Source organism: Symphalangus syndactylus, chromosome 20, assembly GCF_028878055.3.
Source record: "Symphalangus syndactylus isolate Jambi chromosome 20, NHGRI_mSymSyn1-v2.1_pri, whole genome shotgun sequence".
In the NCBI taxonomy this organism is placed as follows: domain Eukaryota; kingdom Metazoa; phylum Chordata; class Mammalia; order Primates; family Hylobatidae; genus Symphalangus; species Symphalangus syndactylus.
In genome coordinates this window covers 45,193,399-45,209,765 of record NC_072442.2, presented here as the reverse complement: position 1 = coordinate 45,209,765, position 16,367 = coordinate 45,193,399, and the positions used below count along the sequence as shown (strand labels likewise).

At 39.0% G+C, this 16,367-nt stretch overlaps 1 protein-coding gene across 5 annotated transcripts in view; it reads left to right on the top strand.

Annotated features, from left to right (window-relative positions):
• GPATCH8 (G-patch domain containing 8) overlaps nt 1-16,367 on the top strand; it is a 109,000-nt gene that overhangs the window by 21,948 nt on the left and 70,685 nt on the right. For 2 of the 5 annotated variants that reach the window (XM_055256218.2, XM_055256220.2), the window contains exons 1-3: nt 7,092-7,172; nt 8,240-8,274; nt 14,823-14,840. Coding sequence is in view for 1 of the 5 variants with exons in the window: in XM_055256217.2 (XP_055112192.2) it covers nt 7,098-7,172 (75 nt within the window). In the remaining 4 variants the exon portion in view is untranslated. Of the gene's footprint in view, nt 1-7,091; nt 7,173-8,239; nt 8,275-14,822; nt 14,841-16,367 lie in introns of those variants that run through there. The other 3 variants (XM_063629156.1, XM_055256217.2, XM_055256221.2) reach the window with 3 other exon arrangements.

Below are 16,367 nucleotides of genomic sequence, written 5' to 3'. Positions count from 1 at the left end.
AAGATACAGTGAAATTTACCCATTTACATGTACAGTTCATCAGCACCATAAGACGGTGAAAAAAAAGTACAATTTGAGTATTGACAAAATGCATCATAGTGCAGCCACCACAACAACCAGTGTATAGCTTCTGACAATCACTGATCTTTTTCTTTAGCTTTGTTTTTTCCAGAATGTCCTATATATGGAAGCCTTTTGAGTATGGCTTCTTTTCACTTAGCATAATGAATTTGAGATTCATCTCTGTTACTACTTGTATGAATAATTTGTTTCTTTTTAGTGCTGAGTAATATCTCATTGTATGGGGTATACCATAGTTTTTAAAGTTCATTTCTCAATTGACATTTGAATAGTTTCTAGCGTACAAATAAAGTTGTTAAAAACATTCACAGACAGGTGTTTTGAGTGTACTATTTTATGTTCCCACCAGTAATGTATGAAAGTTGCTCATCTGAAATTCTATCAGAGGAGGGCTCACACCTGTAATCCCAGCACTTCAGGAGGCTAAGATGGGCAGATTGAGCCCAAGAGTTCGAGACCAGCCTGGGCAATATGACAAAACCCCATCTCTACCAACAATACAAAAATTAGCTTGGTGTGGTGGCGTGCACTCCTAGTCCCAGCTACTTGGGAGCCTGAGATGGGAAGGATTGCTTAAGCCCCAAAGAGGGTTGAGGCTGGAGTGAGCCATGATGGTGCCACTGCATTCCAGCCTGGACAACTGAGACTCTGTCTCCAAACAAACAAAAAAGAAGTGGTATTAGGTTTTTTTTTTTTTTTTTTGAGACTGGAGTCTCACTCTGTCACCCAGGTTGGAGTGCAGTGGGGTGATCTCGGCTCACTGCAACCTCTGCCCAGGTTCAAGCGATTCTCCTGCCTCAGCCTCCTGAGTAGCTGGGATTACAGGTGCCTGCCATCGTACCCAGCTAATTTTTTTTTCTTTCTTTCTTTGCCCTTGTTGCCCAGGCTGGAGTGCAATGGCACGATCTCAGCTCACTGCAACCTCCGCCTTCTGGGTTCAAGCGATTCTCCTGCCTCAGCCTCCCGAGTAGCTGGGATTACAGGCATGAGCCACCACGCCTGGCTAATTTTTTATTTTTATTTTAGTAGAGACGAGGTTTCTCCATGTTGGTCAGGCTGGTCTTGTACTCCTGACCTCCGGTGATCTGCCCTCCTTGGCCTCCCAAAGTGCTGGGATTATACACGTGAACCACCGTGCCTGGCCAATTTTTGTATTTTTTAGTAGAGACGGAGTTTCACCGTGTTGGCCAGGCTGGTCTTGAACTCCTGACCTTGTGATTCACCCGCCTCGGCCTCCCAAATTGCTGGGATTACAGGCATGAGCCACTGCGCCCTGCCACATTTTTTTTTTTAAATGCCATTTTAATAGGCATGTGGTGGTAATACATTGTGATTCTAGTTTGTATTTCCTTAGTGGTTACTAATCTTGAATGTGTCTTCATGTGCTTACCTGCCACCTGTATATCATTGATGAAATGTTTAAATCTTATGCCCACTTTAAAAATTGGGTTTTTTTCCCATCTTTTGAGAATTCTATATATTTTCTGGATACAAGTTTTTAATCAGGTATGGATTTGTTCAGCATTCATTGGTGTATGATTTTTTTTGAAAAGGAATAAGATTTGTAAATATTTTCTCCCAGTCCAGCCTATCTTTTTTTTTTTTTTTTTTTGAGACGGAGTCTTGCTCTGTCGCCCAGGCTGGAGTGCAGTGGCACAATCTCGGCTCACTGCATGCAACCTCTGCCTCCTGAGTTCAAGCAGTTCTCCAGCCTCAGCCTCCTGAGTAGCTGGGATTACAGGCATGCACCACCACGCCCAGCTAATTTTTGTATTTTTAGTAGAGACAGGGTTTCACCATGTTGGTCAGGCTGGTCTCGAACTCCTGACCTCGTGATCTACCTGCCTCGGCCTCCCAAAGTGCTGAGATTACAGGCGTGAGCCTCCGTGCCCAGCCATCAATTTTTTATTCCATATATTGATTGTGCTTTGGGGTTGTCTCTACGAAAATATTTGCCTAGCCTGTGGTCACAAAGATTTTTCTCTTGTATTTTTTCTTCTAGAATATATCATTTTCAGTTCTACATTTAGGTCTGCAGTGCATTTTGAGTTCTTTTTTTATTCAAAGTATGGATTGAAGCTCTTCTTTTGTTTTGCATATGGACACCTAGTTCTAGCACCGTTAATTGAAAACATTAAAATTTCTCTGTTGAATTGTCTATATTATTAATCCTGATTTGTATTGCATCTGACAGATCCAGAGTGATTTGGAAAGTTAATTAGCTAACTGTATTTAGAAATTTGTTGAATGTCTTATTTGGAACCTGGCATTTGCTGACAGTAGTTTGTAATCTACAGAAGGGTTTTCTAAAATAACTTTAAGCCTAAGATTAAAAGAAGATTTTGCTAATGATTCATTATCTTTTCGGAAAAACTTGTGTGATTTTTCATGCAGCAAGGATGAGCTGAAATGGTTTTCCCTAGAAGGTGCCCATTTTCTTTTTTGTAGAATTACTTGGTAGTTCTCTAATAATCTGTGTTTGTGCTTCAAATGTCATCTTTGATAGTGATATATTTTGGGGCAATTCTCTTTTTGTTTAAAACCATCACATAGTTGTCCTAAGTTAAGTACTCTAGGCCAGGCTTGATGGCTTACGCCTGTAATCCCAGAACTTTTAGAGGCAGAGGCAGGAGGATCACTTGAGCCCAAGAGTTTGAGACCATCTAAATCAAAATAAAAAACAGCCGGGCGTGGTGGTGCATGCCTGTTGCCCTAGCTACTTGGGAGACTGAGGTGGGAGGATTGCTTGAGCCCAGGAGTTAAGGTTACAGTAAGCTATGATGGTTCCACTGCACTCCAGCCTGGGTAACAGAGAGAGACTCTGTCTCTAAACAAACAAACTAAAGGTTTAATTACTTTAAAAAAGTAGTACACAGTTATTGTTAGGATGAGGTTTTTTGTTTTGTTTGTTTTGTTTTTTTGTTGTTTTTGAGACAGACTCTTGGTTTGTTACCCAGTCCTGAATGCAGTGGCTCAGTCAGCTCACAGCAGTCTTGAACCCCTGGGCTGAAGTGATCCTCCTGCCTCAGCCTCCTGAGTAGCTAGGACTATAGGACTAGGACTATAGGCGCACACCACCATGCCCATCTAGTATTTTTGTATAGACAAGGTCTTGCTCGCTATGTTGCCCAAGTTGATGTCCAACTTCCTGGCCTCCAGCAGTGCTCCCACTTCAGCCTCCCAAAGTGCTGGAATTACAGGCATGAGCCACTGTGCCTGGTTTATTCCTGTATCATTAAATTGTATAGACCTGTAGAGTGAAAGAATCAATATTCAGCTGTACATTGGTGTTCTGAAATATAATGAGGTTTGAGTTAATCTCAGTATTTGGATATTTATTATTTAGTAATTTAGAAGTACTTTGCAATTAACACCTTTATTTTATTTTAATTTTTTTTTGAGATGGAGTCTCGCTCTTTCACCCGGGCCAGACTGCAGTGGCGCAATCTCGGCTCACTGCAAGCTCTGCCTCCCAGGTTCATGCCATTCTCCTGCCTCAGCCTCCCGAGTAGCTGGGACTACAGGCGCCCGCCACCGCACCCGGCTAATTTTTTGTATTTTTAGTAGAGATGGGGTTTCACCGTGTTAGCCAGGATGGTCTCGATCTTCTGACCTCGTGATCTGCCCGCCTCGGCCTCCCAAAGTGCTGGGATTACAGGCGTGAGGCACCGCACCCAGCCAACACCTTTAAAGTAACTTAAAATGTTGAGTGTTGCAGTAGAAATTAAAATGCCAAGAAGCAGGTGTTTGGAGGTTAACTGAAGACAGACTTTCAGGCTGGGCCTGGTGGCTCACATCTGTAATCTCAGCACTTTGGGAGGCTGAGGCGGACAGATCACTTGAGGTCAGGAGTTCAAGATCAGCCTGGCCAACATGGTGTGACCCCCCCCACCACCCCATCTCTACTAAAAATACAAAAACTAGCCAGGTGTGGTGGCGTGTGCCTGTAATCCCAGCTACTCCAGAGGCTGAGGCAGGAGAATCCCTTGAATCTGGGAGGCCTTGTTTGCGGTGAGCTGAGATGGCACCACCGCATTCTAGCCTGGGTGACAGACCAAGACTCCATCTCAAACAAAACAAAACAAAACCAAACCAAACAAAACAAAACAAAACAAAAAGACTTTCAGGATTACTAGCTGTTTTTAATTTTTAAAATCATTTGTTGATGACTGCTTTTTTTCATTCCTGAAACACCCACTCTTAAGTCCTTTTTTTTTTTTTTGTCTTTGGAAAACATACTCCTGTCCCTTGCTATTCCATTTTTCTTCTTTTTTTCCCTTTCTTTATTTGGATAGACTTTGCCATACAATTTTATTTTTATTATTTTTATTGTGGTAAAATACGTGTAACATAAAATTTATCACTTTAACTATTTTAAAGTATATAGTCCAAGCCAAGTGTAGTGGTCTGGCGCCTGTAGTTCCAGCTGGTCAGGAGGCTGAGTCTGGGCTCCTTGAGCCCAGGAGTTTGAAGGCAGCCTGGGCAACATAGTGAGACCCCCTTCTCTTAAAAAAAAAAGTATACAGTTCAGTGGCATTAAGTACATTAACAATATTATATGACTATCACTACCACCATCTTGTTCTAGAACTTGTTCATCACTGCCACACAATTTTAACACCTAATTGTTCCCTAGTGTTTGGCTGCCATGTTAAGTATTAGGCGTAAGAGATAAACAAGACTCAGTTCTTGTCCTCAAGGACTTCACAGTCTAGTGAGAGAAATGTAATACTTACTGTACAATTTGGCAAATTACATGTTAGAGCTCCCCATCATTAAATTTTATTTATTGAATTAGAATTTTAATTTTACCTTGAAAAGGCAAAGTAACTTTTTGTTGGGTTAACATTCAAGTTATCGTATCTTTCCACACACTGAATTCATTTAGGCTAGACCAAAAGACTGAAGTCTTTAGTCTTTTGATTTAGGTCATTGTGGGACTCACAAATCCTGATGCCCTATACTTTAAGACAAGAAGGGAACCAGAAAATTGGTATTTTGATTTAAAAGCAAATTATGAGCTATTCCTTCCTGATGAAGCAAGGAGATCTGTGAAAACTATGATTAGAGAGAACTTCTTAGTTGTCTGCAGCTATCATTTGTTAAAACTGTTTTTACTTATTTTAGTTGCAGTGACAACTTGCTTGATTATGATCAAATACATCATTATACAAGCATGTTTATCTCCTTTGCGGGTCGTCTTGAGGAATAGTTGCTTTGGAAACTGTCAAGAGCTTATTTTTAATTTCTTGAAAAGCTGGGAGGTATCAGTTGATTTAAAGTTTAATGTCTTAGCAGATTTAGTTTAAAATAATGTTACCAGATTGAGCAGTATTTATTAAAAAATAGATTTTAAGTTGATTACTATGACTTGTTTTCTTCATTATTAAAGATTTAATGCAATATTACTTATAAAAAAGTAAAACAGCCTGGGCACGGTGGCTCACACCTATAATCCCAGCACTTTGGGAGGCTGAGGTGGGCGGATCACCTGAGCTCAGGAGTTTGAGACTACCCTGGGCAACATGGTGAAACCCTGACTCTACTAAAATACAAAAAATTAGCCAGGCATGGTGGCACACATGTCCAGGTCCCAGCTACTTGGGAGGCTGAGGCACGAATATCACTTGAGCCTGGGAGGCAGAGGTTGCGGTGAGCTGAGATTGTGACACTGCACTCCAGCTTGGGCTACAGAGTGAGACTTTGTCTCAAAAAAAAAAAAAGGTAAAACAGCATGGCTCTTTGTTTAAGACTCTGTAGTCTTCCTAATGTAGTCATTCTAAAAGAGTTGGTGTCCCAAATGGTTGATAGTGTTTTCGTTTACAATTTCAACACTTGTTAGGAGAATAAAAGTTCAGATTACTAGGCCTAGATTCCTAATAAGTTGTGTTTTGTTTTGTTTGAAATAGGATCTCGTTCTGTCACCCAGGCTTGGAGTGCGGTGGCTTGATCACAGCTCACTGCAGCCTGGACCTCCTTGGCCTAAGTGATCCTCCCATCACAGCCCCCTAAGTAGCTGGGACTACAGGCTCACACCACAATGTATGGCTAATTAAAAAAAATTTTTTTGTAGAAACAGGGTCTCACATTGCCCAGGCTGGTCTTAAACTCTTGTCCTCAAGTAATCTTCCCGCCTCAGCCTCCCAAAGTGCTGGGATTACAGGTGTGAGCCACTGTGCCCAGCTCTAATACATTTTTATAAAGTTTTGTTTTTTTTTTTTTTTTTGAAGTGGAGTCTCGCTCTGTCTCCCAGGCTGGAGTACAGTGGTGCGATCTCGGCTCACTGCAAGCTCTGCCTCCCAGGTTCACGCCACTCTCCTGCCTCAGCCTTCCGAGTAGCTGGGACTACAGGCGCCTGCCATCACGCCCGGCTAATTTTTTGTATTTTTAGTAGAGATGGGGTTTCATCTTAGGATGGTCTCGATCTCCTGGCCTCGTGATCCACCCTCCTCGGCCTCCCAGAGTGCTAGGATTACAGGTGTGAGCCACCGCGCCCGGCCTTTTATAAAGTTTTGTCTTTTCTTTTTTCTTTTTTTTTTTTTTTTTGAGATGGAGTCTCTTTCTGTTGCCCAGGCTGGAATGCGGTGGCCCAGTCTCAGCTCACTGCAGCCCCCACCTCCCGGGTTCAAGCGGTTCTGCTGCCTCAGCCTCCTGAGTAGCTGGGACTACAGGCGCATGCCACCACAGCCAGCTAATTTTTTTGTAATTTTAGTGGAGACAGAGTTTCATTATTTTGTCCAGGCTGGTCTCGAACTCCTGACCTCAGGTGATCCACCTGCCTCAGCCTCCTGAAGTGCTGGGATTACAGGCATGAGCCACCACGCCTCACCCATTTTTATAAATTTTTAAAAAATTGGAATTTGTGGTGTGGTTTTGATTGTCTGCTGAAAATGAACGATTGCAGTGTCCTTTTAGGTTAAAAAAGAAAAGTTAAAAATAACCCTTAGTTTGGTTAAGCTGTTAATAAATTTGACACTTACTGCTTTTGAAAAATAACTGTAATCATCTTTTTTCAGGGTAATCACTTTGATCAATATGAGGAAGGACACTTGGAAATTGAACAAGCATCACTTGACAAGCCTATAGAATCGGTAAGATAATCAGTGCTTAATTTCGGGTCTTAGCTAGTTAGGTAGTGTTCGTGTGACACTTGATGTGAGTGAAGTTAAACTTATTAATAACCAATAGTACAGTTTAGAGTTGTTTTCTTGCATGCCATACAGTAATCAATTAAAGTTTGGGATGTAATCTAATATTTAATATGTTGGGAAATCAGTCCAAAAAAATCTAGAAACACATTAGAATTTTGATGGAAAAATATCTTTTTGGCCCATATTGATACTTTGTTGAAGGTAGCAAGTTAAAGTTTAGCATTTTGTGAATTGAATAAAGGAGTAAAATGTATTTTGATCCTTTATAGCTTCACCTTTCCTGGGCAATATAATTATGTATGAAATGTTCCTACATAAGTAGAATATGTATGGAAATTTTTTTTAAATGTTATATTAGGAACATTTAAGGAGTAATATGTTTTATTTACCAGACTGTTGTGAAACATGGCAAATTTGGTCTCTGCAGTTTAAGAAATGTCTGGTTTTTGTTAAAAGCTGATTATTTCTATCTTTTCACAACTGCTTAGTTTTGGACACTGATGATATCAAGCAATAGAACAAGGAGATTTATTTACCTGGCTCTTAGTTTTAAAAAAACTTTTTAATTTTTGAACATTATTTTCATTTTGAAAAACCCATTATTTTTAAATAACACAGTCTGTTGTTAAAATGTCTAAACTTGTCATTATTGTCAGCATTTACTATTTGTGCTTAAGTGTACATATTTAATAAGGATTTCAGTGAGTTATTGGTAAAACTTGAGTGGAGAAAAAAAGTCAAAAAGGGAATCTTAATCTTTATAACCATCATGACAAGCCCCCTCCTTCCCTTTAAGAAACACTAGCTGCTTCCTCAGGAAAATAAGAAGGCAATTTAGAGAATACGGATATTTTAACTTTAGCTTTTATTTTCAAAACTGTAACATAGTAAAGGATCAACATATATTTATGTTCCTAATTAGGTTGGTGTTGTGTGTGTTTGTATGTGTGTTTAGATGTTTACAGAAATTTACACAACTTGGGGTGTTCGACATTTTTCTTCCACAGCAGTTGGCCCATATTAGCTAAGCAGCCATGATCTGGTTTGTATTGCACGGTCTGCCTTTTTTTAATTTCTTCTCTAGGGTTTCTTTCTCCCCACCTCCCTTTCTTATTTCTGTCTTTCTGGTCCAGTGAACACTGCATATAGTACCTTCTGTCTTAATGTGCTGGCATGATGCTAGACTTAGGCATGGCAGTAATTGATGACGCATGTGATAATGCTGCAGAGGGAGAATTCTCATCTGATATTTCACTGAAAGCCTAGTCTTGTGTTTTGACATAAGGATAAAATGCCAAGCTCACTTTGCTAAGTTAAAAATCATTGGTTTTAGGCCGGGCACAGTAGCTCAACGCCTGTAATCCCAGCACTTTGGGAGGCCAAGGTAGGTGGATCACGAGGTCAGGAGATCGAGACCGTCCTGGCTAACACGGTGAAACCCCATCTCTACAAAAAATGTAAAAAAATAGCCGGGCGTGGTGGCGGGCGCCTGTAGTCCCAGCTACCTGGGAGGCTGAGGCAGGAGAATGGCGTGAACCCGGGAGGCGGAACTTGCAGTGAGCCGAGATCGCGTCACTGCACTCCAGCCTGGGGAACAGAGCGAGACTCCGTCTCAAAAAAAAAAATCACTGGTTTGTGCCTTGTTCTGTATTATTTTGGGGATTATGACAAGGCAGAATTTTGTAATGAAATCTGTAGGCTAGACAATATCTTGTATTTGCAAACTAATTTTTCCATTTCAATTTACAAAACTGGAGGGTCTGGCCGGGTATGGTGGCTCAAGCCTGTAATCCCAGCACTTTGGGAGGCCGAGACAGGTGGATCACGAGGTCAGGAATTCGAGACTAGCCTGGCCAAGATGGTGAAACCCTGTCTCTACTAAAAATACAAAAATTAGCCGGGCGCAGTGGTAGGCACCTGTAGTCCCAGCTACTCGGGAGGCTGAGGCAGGAGAATGGCTTGAACCTGGGAGGCAGAGGTTGCAGTGAGCCGAGATCATGCCACTGCACTCTAGCCTGGGTGACAGAGCGAGACTCCATCTCAAAAACAAACAAACAAAAAAAACAAAAACAAAAAAAACCAGGAGGGTCTAAGTTTAAGACAGAGCTGTCAGAACCAACTCCCCAGTACCATATTCTACAAGATGCATGGTTGGTTAATAGTCTTAAACAAGCTATAATTCTGTGGATACTCAACAGTAGCAGTAAATTTAGATGAAATTTGCAACCTAGTATTAATTAGTATGATACTCAACAAATATTTTTTAAACCACTAAATTAAATGATATTTAACATTTTTTAAGCCTAGAGGGCTACACTGAAATATTTTTGGAAATTTCATTCCTATGGCACATGAGGCTAATGCTATTTTACCTCTCATAATGTCCAGGACTTTTTCTGCCACATATAGGGAGAACAGTATCAGAAGGCAGTCTAACTGAGTAATCATTGTTGAATAATCTCATTCAGTAGGAGTAGAATTGATAATACGCCTTATTTGTTAAGTAATGCTACCTTCTTCACTTCAAATAGCGAATAGTATATAGTACTCAGGCTGGATATTTAATTTTTTTAAATAAATGCATGTTCAGAAATGTATATTAGTAATTACACTTCTAATGAAAATTTACTTCTGAAAGATAAATATATGCATTGTTTGTGATGTGATAGTTTAGGTTGTAGGAGAGAACTTCATGGCCTACATTGTATTAGATAGAAGTAGGACACAGGATCTGGGAGAATAAAGATGTAAGAAAAAAAAAGAAGTATTGACACACAAGATAAGAGAGATCTTATTTCTGTTGCCTGATCATTTGTGAGTAAAATTTTAAGTGTTTTTCTCTTTTTTCAACATTTTTTTTTAATTTTTTTTTTGGTCACAGAAAATTTTAAGTTTTAAGAGAAACTCCTACAGTGATTGGCATCAAAGTAGGTAGTGTTCCCTCCCTCCCACCAAACAAAAGAAGTCCCTTATCACCTAAGGAATGTCCACTAAAAAGTAAATATTTAATTATATGGCTGGCTGGCTATATTAAGCTGTTTTGATTTTAGGGGGAAATGGTGTTGCTTCTAACACAGAAAGAGTGCTGAATTAAAATCTTTCTCTGCAGCAATATCTATTGAGAGGTGCTGACTGTTTTGCTACAGCATGCAACTCAAAAGTGGCTGAAAATATGCAGCTTTGGGAGTCTACAGATCATTGCAGGAGCTAAAGGTCTAGTCATTTTTTTTAACCAAAGGTAATCTGCAGCAGCTGGTAACCGTGGAAGTCTCTGCACAGGTTTGTGCCAAGAATATGCCTGTGTGAAGGGTTATTGTGAGTATAGGATTAAGGTCTTTTTATTTTGTAGTAGGCTAAATTTGATGCAAACCAGCAAGATGGGAAATGAGACATGAAGATGCAATAATATATTATGCTTTTAGTGAACTTCTGAAGCCTAGATTTGTTAGTGAGATATTGGTATTTCAATTTTAATAGGTAAATGTTGAAAATATATCAAAATCCAGCATTTGTAAAGCGTTTAATGATATTTTTTGAAAAGTTTTATTTTGTCTTATTTACTTCAAGCAACCAGATATCTTTGAATGAGATTTTTCCTCAAGAATAAAACATCTTTTTAAGAAAATTATGTAAGAATTGCTAAACAACTTGATTATCTCTATTAAAAACAAGTTGAAAAGCGTTAACATTTTATCCCTATTACAAAAACTTTGAATTTTAAAAATTGTTATTGCTTTATGAGATATTTAGATCTCAAATGTTATAACTTCCACTTACTTAAAGACAAAATATTTACAAAACAAAGCTTGATCTAAAGCCATAGCTCCATCTAGGATTCAATCACAGAAGAATTAATTGGTGTTATTTAGGATATATCGTCCTTTATGACCTTTATCATCGTTAGAAGATGAGGAATCGGGCGCAGGGGCTCACGTCTATAATCCCAGCACTTTGGGATGCTGAGGCGGGCAGATCACGAGGTCAGGAGTTTGAGAACAGCCTGACCAACATGGTGAAACCCTGTCTCTACTAAAAATACAAAAAGTAGCCAGACATGGTGGCACGCGCCTGTAATCCCAGCTACTCAGGAGGCTGAGGCAGGAGGATCGCTTGAACCTGGGAGGCAGAGGTTGCAGTGAGTTGAGATCACGCCACTGCACTCCAGCCTGGGTGACAGAGCGAGACTCCGTCTCAAAAAAAAAAAAAAAAAAAAAAAAAGCGCCGGATGCAGTGGCTCACGCCTATAATCCCAGCACTTTGGGAAGCTGAGGCGGGTGGATCACAGGGTCAGGAGATAGACCATTCTGGCTAACATGGTGAAACTCCATCTGTACTAAAAATACAAAACTTAGCCGGGTGTGGTGGCACACGCCTGTAGTCCCAGCTACTCGGGAGGCTGAGGCAGGAGAATCGCTTGAACCCAGGATCGTGCCACTGCACTCCAGCCTGGGTGACAGAGCAAGACTCGATCTCAAAAAAAAAAAAAAAAAAAAAAAAGGTGAGGGATCAGATGGGAGAATGACTTTAAGCTATATAGAAGGCAAAATGCCTGCATCATAGACTTAAAACATGTTGTTACTGTTGTGGTTGGAAGTGCAACTACCCATCAGCTGTTAGTCGGTCCTTGCTCTACCTGACTGATTAAAATTCTTTCTTTATGGTTGTCAGGATGACCTAACAGGTTTAAAAATTAGTGTAAGCTTCAAACTCCAGTTGCTGATGTTTAGTTTGCGCATCTTAAGGATTTGGAAGTATATGTATAATTGGGTTTTGTCATGTTGCATATCTGTCTAGATCTGTGGACTCCACTAGTTCCAAACTGTAACTCTTTATAAGACTGCTGATTTGACATTTAGCAGTGACCATATGTGGACTGCACTAGAAATACTGTGCTTCTTGGAGCTGAATGGTGTAGCATTACTATATGGCTTTTCTCTCTAGTCTTCATTGTGTCATCTGTAGTGAGCTATAGAGTTTTTTTGTTTCGGGAATTTTTACAACTTGTTTGCATGGGTTCACCTAGTAGCATTGGTTCTTGCTTATAGTCTTTAATACACAATCAGCAAAGCTTACAATCCACTCAAGAGACTTACTATTTTGTCACTGTTGAAAATGGGCTAAATGATGTAAATTGAATGTGGCTGTCAACTAAAACAAAATTCAGTATAGAATTAGTATTCATCCAGTCATGGACATACCTGTAGCATGGTTTTCTCTTGAGACATAATAGGCCGTTTCCTACTGTAAAAACTTACAGCCAGCTTCATACAATAAAGTAAATTTTTTCCTGTGTTTTGTCAGGCTCCCATCATACATGTGTATTGGTGGTGCTGTTACCAAAATGATCATTGTTACTGTGGTGGCATACAGCTTCATGGAGCAGAAAGTTTCTACTTGGTATTTAATTAATAAATTAAAATGTTGAGGAATGGCTGAAACAGTTAATAATGAAGTATTTTTAAATTGCTGGTATTGTATTTTCAGCATATTGGTAGTTGTTTATAATACAGATTTCTTGTTGTCAAAGATCTTCCCGCTTAAAAATTATATCCCTTTTCTCACGTGTTTATTAGAGAAGAACAAATGATAAAAATGTAGCATTTTAATGTTATATTTATATGTAGAAATAGGGGGAGAAAAAAAGGCCAGCTGAGGTAATCTAGGTGAAAAAGTTTGAGTTTTCAGCTTAGCTACATGGTTTAACCAGAATTAGAACTTCATTTCCAACTAAAGAACAGGCCACACAGCCACCATTTTGGGGTCTTGAGCAGAGAGGTGGTTTGTGAGAACTCTGAATTATGTAGAAAACCAGCTTTTCTATATGATAAATAAGCTTTGCCTTATTTATTAAAGTTAGGATTTCTTTGCAATTCTTCCATGTACATTTAACTTGTATCAAGTTGACTTTAGAAGAAAAAGATTATAAGCAACCTACCTCTATCATGCAACTTTGTCGTTAACCAGAGTTTTTAAAACGAAAAAAATTTCTGTAATTTATTTTTGGTTCTATGAGATTATAATTAAACCTCAAATTATTTATTTAAAAAACAAAAACAAAAAGATTTTTAGTCATTATTATAGTAACTGAAATTAAGTAAAGAGTTACTTTTTTAAAAATTATTTTTAAAAATAATTACTACTTTGGAAATAAATTGGCTGGGCATGGTGGCTCACACCTGTAATCCCAGCACTTTGGGAGGCCAAGGTGGGAGGATCACTTGAGCCTTGCAGGTCAAGGATGCGGTGAGCTGTGACTGTGCTACTGCACTCCAGCCTGGGTGGCAGAGCGAGACCCTGTCTCAAAAAAAAAAAAAAAAAAAAGAACAAAGAAATTTAGTGTTCATTGCCCTTGTTCTGTCTAGATTACCTCTTTGAGCCGTAAGCTACTTGTGCCAACTTGGTGTTATAAATAGCATCCATGGGCCAGTCGTGGTGGCTTATGCCTGTAATCTCAACACTTTGGGAAGCCAAGGCAGGCGGATCACTTGAGGTCAGGAGTTTGAGACCAGCCTGGCCAACGTGGTGAAACCCTGTCTCTACTGAAAATACAAAAAGAAAAAAAATTGGCTGGGTGTGGTGGTGCGTGTCTATAGTCCCAGCTACTCAGGAGGTGGAGATTGTAGTGAGCTGAGATTGCCACTACACTCCAGCCTGAGCTACAGAGTGAGACTCCGTCTCAAAAAAAAAAAAAAAAAAAATCCTGGAATAATTTGCAAAAATTACAGTCGTAAACAGAGAGAATAGATTGCTTGTTTCCCACAGACTGGTTATTGAGTTTCTTGTTCTTTCACAGAGATAGTTTTGATCATTTCAGAGGTAGACGAGTCTGGTTTGTTTTACTTTGTTATAAATTATTTTGGTGTGCCTCCTTGTGTTAGCCATCATCCTTAAGCCTATTGGATTTTTAACAAGTGTTTATAAAACCTTTTATATTGTTTATAAACCTTTTATTGGTAGGAAGGGAGACCATACTGAATACTAGCCCTTCCTGCAGAGTCACAGAGCTGCCTTTTTTCCTCCAAAAGCAGGTAGTTTGAAATGATAGGAAACGTCCAGTTTTTCTGTGTTGGTCATTATTTACCCTAGGAGGTTGGTGAGGGGAGGAGATTCTGGGAGATGTGTCTGTTGTTTCTGTTGCCTTTGTTATGATTGGAAGGACTTAGAGTGGCAAGTTAAATATTTTATTATAGTCCCTGAGAGAGTGGATTTAATTAAAGAACAGTTTTAACCTAAAGTTTTAGAAGAGAAATGCCACTACCATTTTCTATCAATGATTTTTTTCTGAGAAGGTGACAGCCATCCTCTTGAGTGGTTTTGTAAAAGTGGTGCTAATGTGTATAACCTTAATTTTTTCTTTTTTTTCTCCCTCTCCCTTTAACATTTGCTTTTCCTTTCACTGTTGTCAGTCACAACACGCTGCTCTTGAATCTCTCAGCTGGTCTTGACTCGTGAATTTACTTATGCTTTCACTCTTTAATAAATACATTACTTGCAAGCAGTGAATTGAAAACAAGACAAAAAAAAAAAAAACGACCATTAGTGATTGGACAGTTTCTTACTTTGTGTTACATTTAACTGTTCTTTTGACAGCCCAGTTTTTAAAGCCAGGTTCGTATGGAAATGCTTTCACTCCACTTGCACTGCTTTTGGAAATAGCATACTGCTTCATCTGTCTGTTTATTTTAGTGCATTCATAATATAACACAATCAGCATAATGTCTCATCTCCACTTAGCCAAAGATTGAGTTTTCTTTAAAAAAGAAACAACAACAACAAAATGGAGGGGGGGGAGCAACAATTTTTGTCAGCATTGTTTATAAATGCCTAAATCTTGGTGCCAAATATAGTTATGAGTCTGTTAAGAGGTTAAACAATTATTTAATAAACCATATACTCTTAGAGTCATTCTGCTATCCTTGTCCTTTCTAGAATTATTCAGTTGTAGGAATTATGATATGAAATAAGGATTTTCTGCACAGGTAAGTTTGTTTTCATAGTAGTAAAATAAGGGCCTGTTTACCTTTTTGTTTTCTGCTAACATTACTTATATTGAGACTTTTAATCTTTTCTTTTTTAGGGGGTAATAAAGTTATAAATAGACACTGAACACTGGGTAAGGGAATGCTTTTCCTGGCAGTTCAGTTAGGAGGGGGGAAGGGAAGAAGCCCCAGCAGCAGTAGTGTTATATTAAGTTTTTGTGATGTGTAGTAATGTGGAAGTCAGTGCTTGGGATCAGTAGTGTTTCTAATTCTTTCAGATGGTATGGAGCAAAAATAACTTGCAGCAAACTTTTGTGCACCATAATGATTTTATATGTATATTTGAAACAATATGTTTTGTTTTAGAAACAAATTTTTCATTATAATTTGCCTCCAGTTTTTGCTTTTAAAAAAGTATCCTGGGTTCATGCCTGTAATCCCAGTACTTTGAGAGGCTGAGGAGGGAAGATTGCTTGAGCCCAGGAGTTCTAGATCATCGTGGGCAACATAATGAAACCTCATCTCTACAAAAAATAAAAAAATTATCCTGGCATAGTGATGTGTGCCCATAGTCCCAGCTACTTGTGAGGCTGAGGTGGGAGGATTGCTTGAGCCCGGGAGGTCAAGGCTGCAGTTAGCTATAATTGCACCACTGTACACCAGTCTGGGCAGCAGAGCAAGATGCTGTATCAAAAAAAAAAAAAAAAAAAAAGTCCTGGTTTTCCCCCATCAATGAAATAATTAGCTGCTTAGTCCAGTTTTCCAGGTTGCATGCTGTCATAAACTTATAGAAGAAAATGGTCCTTAAACAAACAAACAGAGCATTTGGGAGGCTTAATCTTCTTCTAACTTCTAGTTAGAGAAGTAACAGTAAAAAAATGTTTTTCTTTCCTTTATGAGTTTAAAGAGCACTTTATCATTGAATATGGAGATGCCAGACAGTTTAATGTGCAATATTTGGTTTTAATGCAGAAATTTGTGGTTTAGTCAGCTTTATAAATTGATTTCAGGAAATACGGGATTTTCAAATGATTTACCTTTGTTTTCTGCTAACATTACTTATATTGCGACTTTTAATCTTTTCTGGATTAATACTATAAATTACATTTTAAGACATATAGAATACTTTGTGTTTAGAATTTTTCAGTGTTGTCCA